Raw genomic sequence first — 15352 nt, 5'->3', positions numbered from 1 at the left:
CATATTTTTACTTATAAGGAATAATTATAACTTCTCTGTAAATTTTAACCTACATCATTAAGTAGGTTGCATCAGCTTGCATTCACCTCTGCTTGATAATAGTTAACATTTTCTCCCAACATTTTGTTTATTTAGTAGATCATTATGCCATTTATTTTTATCATGGGGCTAATATATTAGATTTTTTTGTCATACCAATGATCTTTTCTGCTTTTAATGTCTTACATCTTCTTCCTTTGCCATCTTCTTCTTTGACGTTTGAAAAAAATAGACTATTTTGAATTCAAAAAGCAATTGCAGTTACAGCTTTAAATAATATGCTTAATCCTACAGTTCTCAATATATCAACTTTCACTTCAAGTATAGTTATTTATCCTCACTTTGAGAAATTAGGAAACAAAAGTTAACTTTGACAATCATTTTCGTTTCTAAGTGCTTACTCGCATCTCCCTTGTTCCAAACCTAGAAGGACTGATGCACAAATTGTTTTATTATTAATTTGTGCCATAACTGTACCCCTAAGTTGTTGTCCAAAGAAATATCTATTACACTGGTAAAAACAGAGACAAGAGACTAGAAACCTGCAATAATTGTTCAAGGACACAAATTTTATAACTTAAATTTCTAGTAGGCCACTTTATCTCATTACCTTGACTGACAAGAGGGACTGTTTCAAAACTGAAAATTGTTAGTATGAACAACCCGCTATTATTTTGTGCCACCTCATACCCCTCAGTGGCTGCAGCCAAAATATTTTAGTTTTCAGTCCCCCTTCTCATTAAAATGCAAAAAAGGGAAATGTATTCAGCCTTATTCTTGTACAAACAACAAAAACAAATCCACTGGAGGATAACGCTCCACTCTTCACTCGACTTTGACAGTGGAAACCTATTCTATGTTGATTAAGCAACTATGTAGCTGGATTCCTTTCTTATTTTTTGAATTATAATATTCCTTATGGCATTATATTAAAAATTAACCCATGGCAGGGGATAAGGGAGGAGAATAGGAATGAAGTATATTTTCCCACCCACCCAAATTGTGGCCAACTGGCAGAAACTACTGAACATGTCAGCATGTCACCCTGCTTTGGCTCAGAAGGAAAGTAATAGCCTTTGGTCCCATCTAGTCCCCAAGCACCAGAATGAATTCTGACAATCATACCTTTTTCTCTGCAGGTTTGCCTTTCTGGCTTTGTGTGTGTGTGTGTGTATGTGTGTGTGTGTGTGTGTGTGTGTATGAATCCTCATGTGTACATAGACGCCTGCTGGAAATTGTTTCAATCCCTCTGTTCACATGTAATCAACATTCCCGCTCTCTTCTTACATTGAATTTTGGAAAGTGAGCCCTTGCAGTGCCCCATGCCTGCTTTAAATAGCCAAAGAATCAGAATCAGGAGACTCTAACTCTTCTAAGAGATGTCTTAGTGTGGTATGGCTAAGAAGTTTGCATGGCAACAGAGAGATGTAGGAGCAATGCCCTGTTTTTTCTCTCTGCTTTGGAAACTGAAAGGGTTGTTTCCTTTTATCTTTTTTTTCCTGTCACTGCTAAATTTAATTAACTATATATAAAGTATTAGAAATCCTTTGGATCTGATTATGAGTTTGGTCCAGAAAATGTGTAATCCCCAATGAAGCATGTATTAAAAGAGTCAACTCCTTTCCAAAACTGTAGTAATCAGATGTTAGTATATGAATAGTTTTGGGCTTGGCTAGAAAACTTATCTCTTTACTCCATCGTTTTGTACTTAAACTATAAACTTTAAGAGTAATTTGTTTCCTATATCAGTCAGGGTCCTTGCAAGAAACAGCTGGCACATTCAAATCAGATAATTTGTGGATCATTTTAAAAAGACACCTTTACAAAGGTGTGAGCAGGGTATAGAGAAACCAGAAGGGATGGTGTGGTACTTGGGGTAAGGAACACCAAGGAACCACTCTCACTCTAGGCCTGAGAAGGCAAGGGGAGGACATTGCTACTGGAATAGGGGAGAAAAGAAGGGAGTGGAGAAGACCCTTCACAAGAGCTGAGATCTTAAGTTACATGGCCAGCCCAAATCAACCTGCAGGGAGAAAATGGATATAAATGTCCAAACCTTATTCTCCTCTTCCCTCAGGTCTCCTGCTGGCTCTCCCACTGGTCAACCCTACCAGATCTCAGAGGGCAAGTGAACTCGTGATGCTAAGGCTTAAGTCAGTCCCCTGGTATGCAAAGTGTGGCAGAAAGGGTGAAGGGAAACTGGAAGACATCTGGAACATTTCTATTAACATCAACTGATATCTATTCAACAACTACAGGAATTCCTCATTTCGCAAATTTCATCATCTACGTGAATTGGAATCCAAGGAGAACTTTCCCATGGAAATTGAGTCTTTAGGTTGTAGGAGATTGCTATGATAAAGTGGAAGTAAATAGACATGTGTTGTCCTAAGATGTGTATTCCAATACTGATGTTACCACGTGCTAGTTGTATAACTTTGGATGAGTCACTCCAGATCTTTTGTATTCAATGGTATTATCAGTATGGTGATGACAGTCATGTTTTTTTTATTTTTGTCAAGGATGATTGCTAGTATAAAGTTATCTAGTATATAAGAGAATACTCGGAAATATAATAAATTTTAATTTACTTTGGAAATATTTCTCTGAAGCCATGACATTTTCAATCTCTTTGCAAGTCAGACTTTCCTCCTCTGAAATGGAGGTACTCTTGCCAAAATTGGTTGGTTGTTTAACAGTTCAGATATTTGTATCTTATGGAAGTGAATGAGTGCTCAGAGTGTATACACTGACTTTCCCCAGGGAATTCCCAATTTCCTTCATCACATCAAGGAAATCTTATAAATAATGTCATACACAGAGAGACTGCTTTGCTCATCAATTACATACAGTTACCTCCAGAGAGAGGGTCTGCCTTGCCAAGAATACTGCTGATTTGGCTCTCACTAGGAAAGCAAAGAGCTGATGCAACAGGCATTGCATTAAGGACCTTTGCGTATTGTCTTCCTAGCTCTCTCCCTCTGGAACTCTGAGCTGGTTTCAGAGGCTATGGGAAGCTATGGAAAGTGCAATCCACAGGTATTTTGGGATGTATGCTCTGGGACCAGTTCAGCAACAAAAGAGTATCTTAATTTGGGAGACTTTAACAAACTTCAGAAATAAAAGTAGACAAGAAATATGTATAAAGTAGACAAAAAAATGCAATAAAACAAAACAAACAAAAGAAACTCCTAGGGCTTCCCTGGTGGCACAGTGGTTGAGAATCTGCCTGCTAATGCAGGGGACATGGGTTCGAGCCCTGGTCTGGGAAGGTCCCACATGCCATGGAGCAACTAGGCCCGTGAGCCACAACTACTGAGCCTGCGTGTCTGGAGCCTGTGCTCCGCAACAATAGAGGCCGTGAGAGTGAGAGGCCCGTGCACCGCGATGAAGAGTGGCCCCTGCTTGCCACAACTAGAGAAAGCTCCCGCACAGAAATGAAGACCCAACACAGCCAAAAATAAAATAAAGAAAGAAAGAAAAAAAAGAAACTCCTAAAGGATAGAAAAAGGAGAGAAGCCAAGACAGGAAAATCTATCCACTTTGAAACTTAAAAACACACACAAAATGATAATAATAATAATAAACCTAGGCTTAAAAGTATTTAATAAAGTAAAAATTAAATATAAATGAACCATATATTCAACATAAACTAGAAAAAGAATGAAAAAACACACCCAAAGAAACTATAAGAGGAGTCAAAAGACAGAAATAGAAATTAATTAATTAAAAGCACAATAGGGCTTCCCTGGTGGCGCAGTGGTTGGGAGTCCACCTGCCGACGCAAGGGACACGGGTTCGTGCCCCGGTCCGGGAAGATCTCACACGCCACGGAGCGGCTGGGCCCGTGAGCCACGGCCGCTGAGCCTGCGCGTCCAGAGCCTGTGCTCCGCAATGGGAGAGGCCACAACAGTGAGAGGCCCGTGTACCGCAAAAAAAAAAAAAAAAAAAAAGCACAATAGAACATATATTTAAGGTCAAAAGTTGCCTCTTTGAAAATACCAATAAACAGCCCTTTTGTAACCTGATCAAGAATAAAAAAAACATTAGAATGATAAAGAGATCAAAAGTATAAATTCCAGAATTTTTTAAAACATAAGAGAACATTTTTATACAAAGTAATTTTTTAAATTGGAATGATTGGCTCTTCCAGAAAAAATATACATTAATAAGATTTCTTAAAGAAGTTAAAAACAGAATAGACCAGCAGCATAGACAAAATCTAAAATATAGACAAAAGCCAGGATCAGAACATTTTATGGGTGGATTCTACAAAATCAGAACCAGAATACTGAAAGAAGAGAATGCAATAGATCTTCTCTTATAAAGTTAGATGCAAAACCCCTAAATTTAATATTAGCATTTTTTATTGAGGTATAATTCACATACAACATTATTTAGTTTCAGATATACAATATAATGATTCAATATTTGTATATATTGCAAAATGATCACCACAGTAAGGTTAGTTAACATCTGTCACCATACACAGTTGTAGGAGATATTAGCACTTTTAGTGAAGAATTTCATTAAAACAATAATATACATCATGATCAAAAAGGGTTTAACACAGTATTGCTAAATATTGGAAAAGTGATAGATAAATAGGTCAATGGAAGAGTATAGGGAATCTAGAATTCAGAAATTCATTTATTTGTGTGTGTATATGATGGAGTATGCAAAAAGTGGTGTTGGCTGTCCTTTAAAATTGGATTGTCCTTTAAAAAAGGATTAGATTCCTACTTCGGACAATTTTTGAAAATTCAACTTGAATAACAAGTTAAGTATAAAACAAGAATAATATACATTATGACCAAAAAAGGATTAAAGTAATAATGCTAGATAATAATGCTAGATATTGGAAAATTAATAATCAAAGTGATCAACAGAATAGAATGGACAATCCAGAAACAAATTCTTGTGTGAAAATGATGTACTATACAATAAATGGTGCTTGAACAATTGATCATCTATTCAAAGTGAAAAAAATTAAATTTAGATCTGTTTCATCCCATGCTAAAACGTTAAAAAAGGAATTTTAGTTGGCTTAATAAGTAAGCTTAAAACGAAACAAATGAACAAACAAAAGAACTTTGAAAGTGCTAACAGAAACAAGATAGACTAGGTAATTCCCTGGTGGTCCAGTGGTTAGGACACCACACTTCCATTGCAGGGAGCACAGGTTTGATCTCTGGTTAGGGAACTAAGATCCCACATGCTACATGGCACAGCCAAAAAAAAAAAAAAAAATCAGAAACAAGATAGAATATATATATTTATTTATATTCTTGGGATAAAGAAGACCTTATTGAAAAAAACACAAAACTTCAGAATTCCTCATGAAAAGGCTAAAGTTTTTCTATGTAAAACTTCTGAAACTTTTTGGATGTTTTGATATTGGCATATCACAAAAAGCTCCATCCACCTATGCCCCTTTTCTCTCACTGATTATGACTAAAAACTCTGAGCAAAATACAAAAAAACTTGAAGACTCTGAAAAGTAGACAAAATTAAGTTTCTCATTTTTTTCTCTTTTCTTTTGTGGCTTTGCCCCCACGGCAGGCTCTGGTCTTGGAGTGCTACAGCAGCAGCAATACTGTAAGTGGCTAAAACTCCAAGAAATATCCCATATTTCTGGCCAGAGGAAAATGAGTGTCCAGGGGCTGGAGAGTGAGAGGAGAATCCTAGAAGGGAGAGCTGGAGAGGAACGTGCTCAGATACTCAGTGTGAACCTGCACAATCTCAGGTTCAACTCTGATGTATGGGAGATTTTAACACCCATTTCTCACCAAATGATAGAACAATGAGATGAAATCCTTGTACAGATACAGACGATCTGAACAACACTATCAACCGTTTTGATCTAATTTATAGAACACTACATTCAAAAACTAGAGAATACTACACATTTTTTTCCCAAGTGCTCATAGAACGCTGACAGATATAGACCATAAGTGGGACCATATAACATGTTTTTATAAAATTAAAAGGATCAAAATTATACAAAGTGATTCTCTGACCACAAAGGAATTAAATTAGAAATCAATAACAATAACATATCTTAGGAAAATCCTATGTATCTGGAAATTAAGTAACAGTCACAGGTTAAAGATGAAATCAGAGGCATAGTTAGAAAATATTTTGAATTGAACGACAATGAAAATACAACACTGCGAAATTTGTGGGATGCTGCTAAAACAGTGTTGAGAAGGAAAAGTTGCTTTATATAAGAAGAAAGCTCTAAAAGCAAAGACGTAAGTTTCACTTCAAGAAAAAAGAAAAAGAAGAGGAAAGTAAACCCCAAGTAAGTAGAAGGAAAGAAATAATAAAGATAAAAACAGAAATCAATGAGACGGAAAATGGACAATAGAGAAACTGCTTAGCAAACCCAAAAACTGTCTCTTTGAAAAGACCAACAAAATTGACAAAACTCTAGCTAGACTGATCAAGAAAAAAAGAGAGATAATATAAACCACCAATATTAGTAATGAAAAAGGGGTTATCAACACTACAGATATTAAAGAACAATAAGACCATGCTATGAATAACTTTATGCTAAAAAATAGGAATATTGAAATGAATAAATACATTTCCAAAAAATATGACATATCAAAACTGACTTAAGAAAAAAATAAATGACATAAATAACTCTATATGTATTAAAGCAATTTACTTTGTTATCAAAACCTTCCCAAGAAGAAAAAGTCCAGGCCTAGAAAAATTCACTGGTGAATTCTATAAAATATTGAAGAAAGAAATAACACACCAATCTTATTCAAATATAGTAAAAAATAGAGGACGAGTAATCACTGCCCAAAAATTTAGTAAAGCAAGTTTGTATGTTCAATTGATTTTTGGCAACGTCGCCAATGCAATTCAATGGGAAAAAAAATTTTTTTTAACTAACATTGCTCAATCAAATGGCTATCCACAGGGGAAAAATGAATATCAACCCTTACATCACATGATGCCTAACATGTAACTAAAAAGGGTCACAGACACAAATATAATATACAAAATGAGAAAACTTCTAGAAAAAAGCACAAGAGAAAATCTTTGCAATATTGGGATAGGGAGATATTTCCTAGATAGAATACTGAAAGCATGAAGCATAAGGGAAAAATAGATAAGTTAGAACTCTTCAGAAATGGAAAACTTTTTCTTACTGAAAGACACTAATGAGAACACACAAAGGCAAGTCATGGAGCATCAAAGAAACTATTGGCAAGCCAGATACAAGACAAAGACTTGTAACCAGAATACATAAAGCACTCTTATAACTCAATTATAAAGACTAAAAACCCAATAAGAAAATGGAAAATTGAAAGAGCTACTTTACAAAAGAAGCTATACAAATGTCTAATAAGCACATGAAATGATGATCAATAATATCATCAGTCATCAGGGAAGTATCACAATGAGATATAACTATATACTCTTTAGAATGGCTAAAATTAACAAAAACTGGCCATACCAAGTGTTGGTAAAAATGTGGAAAAACTGGAACTCTTAAAGTACTGCTGGAAAACATGTAAAATGGTACAATTACAGTGGAAAAAAATAACTATGAAGCAGTGAAACCTAGCCAACTGTTCCCACTCAAAGTAAAACCTCTTAAGAGTCTGTAATTGCTCTCCAAATTCTCAGCCTCCATTATTGCTCAAGTCAAGTTTTTAATCCTTATAACAAGTCAATTAAACCTCTTTTGCCAAAATGACCAATGACCTTGCTATAGACTGACTGAATGTTTGTGTCCCTCCAAAATTCATATGTTGAAATCCTAAACCCCATTGTGATGGAATTAGGAGATAGGACCTTTGGGAGCTAAGTAGGTCATGCATTGGAATATTCCCCTTATAAAAGAGACCTCAGAGAGTTTCCTCACCCACTCCAGCCTGTGAGGATACAGCAAGAAGTCAGCTGCCTGTGAACCAGGAAGTGGGCCTTCTTCAGAGAATCTGTCTGTGCCTTGATCTTGAACTTTCTAGTCTCCAGAATTGTGAAAAATAAATTTCTTATTTATGTTGTTTATAAACCACTCAGTCTATGGTATTCTGTCTTAGCTTGAATGGAGTAAGAGAGAAATTGATGCTGAGAGTGAGGTGTTGCTATTACAAACACCTAAAAGTGTGGAAGCAGTTTGGGAACTGGGTAAGGAGTGAAGGCTGGAAGAGTTTTGAGATGTATGCTAGAAAAATCTTACATTGCTATGAACAGACCATTGAGGGTGATTCTGGTAAGAGCTCAGGAGAGGAAAGCTCTAGAGAGAGCCTCACATTTTCTTGAGAATAGCTGAGTAATCCTGACCAGAATGTTCGTAGAAATATGGCCTATAAAGGCCATTCTGATGAGGTCTCAGACAGAAATGAAGAACATGTTATTGAAAACTGGAAAAAAGGCGATCCTTGTAATAAAGTGTCTAATAACTTGACTGAATTGTGCTCCTGTTCCGGTGTTTTGTGGAAGGTAGAACTTGCAGGCAATGAAATGGAATATTTAGCTAAAATAATTTCTAAGCAAAGTGTTGAAGGTGAGGCCTAGCTCCTTCTGAATGCTTACAGGAAAATGTGAGAAGAGAGAAATGACTTAAAGTTGGAATTGTTACGCAAAAAGGAAGCAGAACTTAGAGATTTGACAAATTCTCATCCTACCCATATTGCAAAATTGAGAAAGTGTGTTGGGAGAGAACACTAAGGATGTGGCCAAGCATCTCTCTGATAAAGAGATTGGTTTGTGTGTGCACCATGGATTTCATCATCAGCAACCCCAGTAGGAAAACTGCCAGTCTGAACTGAGGAGGAAGGATATGGGAAAGATGAAGGGAGACCAGACTGTTGGTCTTCCGGAATTTCTCAAGATGGAGCCCTAGAACTATTTGATTATGAATGTGCACTGTTCTTCGAGACAAGGAAAGAATAACCCTGAAGGCAATTCAGAGATCATCAGGGCCACCCCCTTGGTTTCAAAATGGGAGCCTATCACCTCACTTTCAACAGGCCAGACGGCCTCTGCTCAAAGCCATGGGGGGTGGGGTTGCCCAGCATCTTGGGGTTCCCACCCAGCCCTGCCAAAGCTTCAGGGGAAAGACTGCTTTCCTAGTGGGCCTACAAGATGGAACTTCTGCCCCAGTGTCTGGAAGGTGGGACCTTTGCCCCACCTGGATCTGGAGGGCAGAGCATCAAGTCAAAGAGGACTGTACTTAAGCCTTAGATCTCATGGAGCTTGCCTTGTTTGGACTTACTTGGGACCTCTTACTGCTGTTTTCTTTCCTATTTCTCCGTTTTGAAATGCAAGCATCTATTCACTCTGACCTTCTCGTAGTGCCTGTCAGGCCACACACGTTCCTGCTGTAGGCCCTTTGCAATTGCTGCTGTCATCGTCTCAAAGTCTCCTCCCCCAGGTCTTGGAATGGAGTCCATTCTCTTCTCTCAATTTTATGCTCAAATATCTCACAAGACACTTCCCTGATGACTTTGTCTAAATAGAACTCCCAACACTCTCATCGCTCTTAGTCTCCTATTCTGCTTTGTTTTTCTTCAAAGAAAAATATTTGTCTTATTCCTCCTCCCACCCCTTCAATGAAAGTCCCAAGAGTTCAGGGATTTTGTGTTTCCCAATTACAGTTATATTCCCAGTATCTGGAACATGGTAGGGACTCAATAAATACTTGTTTTCTGTTGGTTTAAGATCAGCACTGTTCATTTTCTAAAGAGAATTATGTGGTGCACTCTGATTTTCAAATGTTTGCTATCCCCTCCTACTGGGGGATTGATTCTACACTCTTCCCCATGGAATTCAGGCATGGCTGTGGGACCTTCCCTGGGCAGAAGCTTTAAGAGCCTGCATATGGCTCACCATGCCTTCTTTGCTATTCCTCCACAATCACCAGCCATGTCCTAGACAGAGGCTGCTCTGTCAGCCTGAGCCCCAGGGAAAATGCTGTGGAGCAAAGCTGCCATTGATCATATGGATCTGTGGCATGTGTAGTAAATAAACTGCTATATTAAGCCACTGAGATTTGGGGTCTGTTCATTTCTACAGTATAACCTAATTTATCCTGACTGGTACAGACACCTATGCAACCATAGGGCCCAAGAGTACCTAAAACATATTTGACAAATTACATAAGTTTGCCTGAGTTGTTTCTTCCTAAACAACCTACTGTTTTCCTACCACAGCATTTTCTTTGAAAAGATAAAATCAAACAGCCAAAAGCACTGGGACATTTATTTTGGCATCATCAGAAGTTATTATTTTATTTCTTCATGTTTTCATGAAAAAGTATTATAGGAAAAAGTAAAGTAGCTTATGGATTTAAAAACTGTTGCCCAAACATGGCATAACTTAAAACTGAGTAAGATACTTATAAATAACACTGATTCTAAAGCTTTGCTTCAGGCCAATTGAATAAGAATCCCTGGGACTTGTGTCTTCAAATCTGTATTATTTTTAAAGTTACCCAACTGATTACAATGTAGCTAGTCCAAAACCCAGTACTTAAGGTAAATATCTCTGTACTTATAACCCTAGGACACATAGGGAGATATACAGACCAGCAAGAGTCCCTATTCTAACCCACTTAAAAACACATCCCAAGGTATGGCTTCTATAATCCCTCATTGAATTGCTATGCTTCAAATTGTCAGTGGAAATTTTGAAAGATAACGTCCTAAAGAAGAAAATATTTGCCTCAGTTTCGATGGTCATTAAATGGAAATGGCTTACACTATACAAAATTCTCCAGGCAGCATCACTGAGATCCACTCTCATAGAAGTAGATAGAACTAAGAATTCCATTATAAACCCAATACAATTGTCTTCTGTTTAGACTTGTAATACTGACTTGGATCTAGCAGGAGAATTTCCTTTATTAATATGATATGAGTTAGTTGCTTACATTATTTTATAAGCTATAATTCAGATAAAATAGAACCAGTTACCAAGAATCTTTTAGGAAACACTAGAATTTTACTATTATGTGCCAGAAACTGTCAGTGTCAGATGTGAAGAAATAAATTGAGCTCCACATGGATATTTCCAAACACAGGCAATATAATGAAGTCCTGCTTCTTACACAAAAAGTCATTTTACCCCCATCCATACCTCATCCCAAGAGTCCCTCCCTCAAAGGGATGAAGAAATGAAAGAAAGGGTTGTAGGCTTTGAACTTTTATTTGACTTTGATGGCAGGGTTGAAGGTCTCATAAAATGGAAACGTTGAATGAGAGGGCATTTGTGCTACCAATAGAATTGGAGAAAACACACTCACCTACCAATGCTCTGAAAGGAAACCAGAAATCTTACACCAGCTTGTAATGTAATTGCTTTTAGGAGCAAGGGACAATCATATTGAACAATCCCTTCTAAAATGAGCTGGGTAGTGTAATGAGGGTTACCAAGCCAGAAGAAATAGCTGGAGCAATGTGGTTTGCTGGATGCAAGGATCAGCTCTGCCTGCTTAGGCAGAAACTCAGCCTCATCCAGATATTCATGCAGCATTCAGGAAAAACAGAGATAAACATCTGCCATTGCTGACAGATAAAGAGAACTGGTCTACAACATCTTGGCTTCTTTGCCTTCATGTTCAGTAATGCAAACACAAATGAGCTTTTTCCTTCCCATGAGGTAACTAATTAGTAGATAAGTTATTTCAAGTCCTAGTATTACTACAAAGAAAAATAAATTCCTTCTGGCACCACCCTAAAAGAAGAATTTCAATGGGATTACATTCCTTTAATCTATATGAACAGAATAATACCTTCTTTTTTTAACCGTTCCTCAGTCAAATCCCTATCACATGCTTTCTTCATTCCCATTTAAAAATAGCTTTTATATCTTGGGTTTTATGATTAAACCTTGCCAACGCTAGTCAGAAGTACAGATTTTAATCAATTATCTGCATTATTTGGAATAATTCACAAATTAAAACACAATGTTTGAATTATTCAGAAAACTGGGGAGATAAATATAAATCACATGCATGTAGAGAGAGAGAGAGACAGACAGATATGATACAGACTATTCCATACAGCTCCAGAATACTGTGTGATCCTGCCATTCTGCAGTTTTTCTGCTCAAATCAGCCTGTGAATTGAATGAAGGTGAGAGCTGCCTAGAAAATTTTACAAGTTTCTGCTTTTCTGAAATTTTAATTGGAAATGTTTATAAATAACAACTGTTTTTATGTGTGTCTCCCTTCTCATAATTTCAAAAGACTTATTTTAAAATTTAACAGATTAGGTGCTTATCATCACAGGCTATAGTCACCTAACATAGTTATCAAACATTGCTGGGAAAGGTGAAAAAATTTTTTCAGGTCTTAGGTCTACCTCATTCGTTTGAGAAGTGAAATGTTCCTCTTTTAGTCTCATGCTCCCTTCAGCTTCTAACTTCTACATAATGGCCAGCAAATTTCAACTTATTCTTAAAGATTGTCAATAGAGCAACATCTTCTTTCTTAAAAGAAATCGTGGAACCTCCCCCAAATCCACTTTATCCAGGGGGAAATGTTACTTTATTTGGGTAAAATTTTAAAGAACATACAAATTTTAGTTCTTATTTCTTGTTTATCTCAAAGATCCAATGCAAAAAAAAAAAGGAAGGGAAAAAGATATCAACGGTTCAAAAAGTTTTGTACTTTGGTAGCAGAGTTATTTGCCAGTCTATGCTACATTTGAAATTTGAGAGAATAAAAAAAATCCCTATTAAATCCTTTATCATGCTTCATAGTACTTCACAGTAGTCATTTCATTTCTAGTATTTACGATATATTAAATAATTTTATGTTAATATTTTATTTCCCATTAACCTACAAGTTCCAAGAAGGCAGGAATGTGCCTGTCTTACTTGACTCTGTGAAATATATTTTTAAGTTAATGCATAAATTTATTTGAATAAATGAATGGCTCTGAATGACTGAGCCAATCTATACAGTGGGAACAGAGACAGCCTTTGTGTTTTTGCCAGTCACAACTTGTCCAAGCCATTTACAGGAACTCAATCCTCAGTGCATAGATCAAAGATCTGATAATATTTAGAAAGTGGTCTGAGAGTTAAATGCTTTTCTTGCCAATTTTTAAGAAGTTTCCAAAATAGTGATCCAAGAATTGTGATTGAGTGAAGCTATTGTTACACACACAAAGCATGAGTTTTTGAGAATTTGAGGAAGCAGTGGGACATGCTGAGCGGTTTGGTGTAGTGTCACAGTGGTCAACACGCTAAGAATACTTGTCAGAATACTGTATGACATCACTTACATGTGGGATCTAAAAAATACAACAAACTAGCAAATATAACAAAAAGAAGCAGACTCATAGATATAGAGAACAAACCAGTGGTTACCAGTGGGGAGAGGGAAAGGGGCACCATGGGGATGCGGAAGTGGGAGGTACAAACTATTGGGTGTAAGATAAGCCCAAGGATGTATTATACAACACAGGGAGTATAGACAATATTTTGTAATAACTGTAAATGGAAAGTAACCTTTAAAACTGTATAAAAAATTAAAATTAATTAATTAATTAATTTTTAGAAAAGGAATCCTCATCAGGGGTTTTGTACATCAGTAAATCTCTCAGGATCGTTTTAAATTTGGAACTATGTGTCAAGAACTGAGATGGGTCTGAGATTCTAACGTACATACCAACAATTTAGCTTGCCACAGTTTCATGGAGGCCGGCAGATGACACAGGACCCCTGGATCAGAGACACAGAACAGTTCATTATACACAGCAAGAGCAGTAACATTTCTACGCTAGTCACTGAACCCCAGGGCCCTGGGAGGAAAGCCACACTAAACCCGTACATGCAGTGGGTTATGCCACAGGAGGGGAACCCTGAGCTCAGGGAACCTGAATCTTTTATGATGGGGAGGGAACACGCCTGTACTTTGCTCTAGAGGGAGATGCTCTATTTCCCAAGGCTGCCCACTCTATACACATCCTTAGAAAGATAGCCCAGAAGAAAGGACAGTTGGTATCTCTGTTGCAAGATGTGCAGAAACATGAGAGGCTCATGGAGAACTGTCACTCAACACCACGTCTCTGAAAAGTTTTTCCCTAGGGCCTTTAATAAATTAATTGATACCCAGGGATGGGCACAAATATACACACAAAGATATCCTCCAGCCCTCTACATGGCTTACACACGCTAATGTCAGAAGATGGAATAAGATGACTGAAGAGCTAGAAAGCGAAGTGTTCAGCTAAGAAGAGAGGGCAGGAGGCAAGCACCCCTTCTATCAACTGGCTTTGCTGGGTCAGATGGGAGTGAAAATAGGGATGAGGAAAAACTCCAAATAAGCTATTCTGCTCTCCTGTCAGGATATATTGTGATTTGGGGCACGTTAAATCACTTCTCTTTATCTTATTCTTATGTGGAGCCTATGAAAACCAGAATAACCCTTTAAAGGCTGTTTTACCTTCGCTTAACACACAGCTGCATTGTTATCCTCAAAGGCCAGAAAAGACACAAGAACAAGAGTTCAGATATGCCAGAGGTTTCAAGGGTGAAAGAAAAAGAAGAAAAGCCATTTGCCACCTGTCATGCAAAGATCTGGCACTGCTGACATGGAAATCCTCTGAATCTGGCTTATTCCTATCCTTGCTAGAGCACTTATATTAAAAACGAACAGAATTTTCAAGGTTTGGAGTCAGAGGGAGCCTTAGTCAAGCAGGACAATATGCCTGTTTTTTAAGAAAACATCGCCTGCCTTTGTTCTTTAGCGTGAGAGATCTTTCCAAACAACAGGCCCTCAGGGTACACAGTAAGTGTAAAGGTTTTTTCAAGGATAATAAAAAACTCTTGAGGATTTATAAACTGTTTCATCTGTCAGAAACTATTTATGCAGACTTAGCACATAGAGTGAATTATTCTTATTAAGCAAAAATTGAGAAAATTGCTTAAGTCTCACCAGAAGGTACCTGCAGTCCATCAGAAGCTAAGACACTCCATAAGCTATAAACTTAAGAGAAAAGAAATTGCATGTCTCTGTGGATGTCTGTGGTGAGATGAATGACTCCAAAGAGAATGTATCCCGTCTTTGTTCCCCATGCTGCTATGCTGGGTGATTTTTCTATTTTTATCCCCTAGGGAACGCAGGGAGGGAAGACATTTGAAAGGATTACATCCCAGGGACTGGTGCCCTTTCCATTTCTCCAGTGATCTCTCCGCCCATACACAGTGTGTCCACTGTCATACAGCACATGTAAACCTATTTGAGCACCATGACAGAGTGCAAGGCACTGTGCGAAGCACTCCAGATGAATTACTTTATTAACTTCTAGCAACAATCCCCTGAGGTCCTGTTATTAAT

General features: G+C 37.4%; 1 protein-coding gene across 1 annotated transcript in view; it reads right to left on the bottom strand.

The window, feature by feature from the left end:
• The window catches only part of ZNF474 (zinc finger protein 474), a 174191-nt gene that overhangs the window by 20973 nt on the left and 137866 nt on the right, over positions 1-15352 (bottom strand). Inside the window, exon 10 of the mRNA XM_067731555.1 lies at positions 13682-13734. Coding sequence (XP_067587656.1) covers positions 13682-13734 — 53 coding nt within the window. The remainder of the gene's footprint in view (positions 1-13681; positions 13735-15352) is intronic.

This window comes from Pseudorca crassidens, chromosome 3 (genome assembly GCF_039906515.1).
Source record: "Pseudorca crassidens isolate mPseCra1 chromosome 3, mPseCra1.hap1, whole genome shotgun sequence".
NCBI lineage: Eukaryota > Metazoa > Chordata > Mammalia > Artiodactyla > Delphinidae > Pseudorca > Pseudorca crassidens.
The sequence above is the reverse complement of the archived record's forward strand: the minus strand, read 5'-3'. Positions and strand labels throughout refer to the sequence as shown.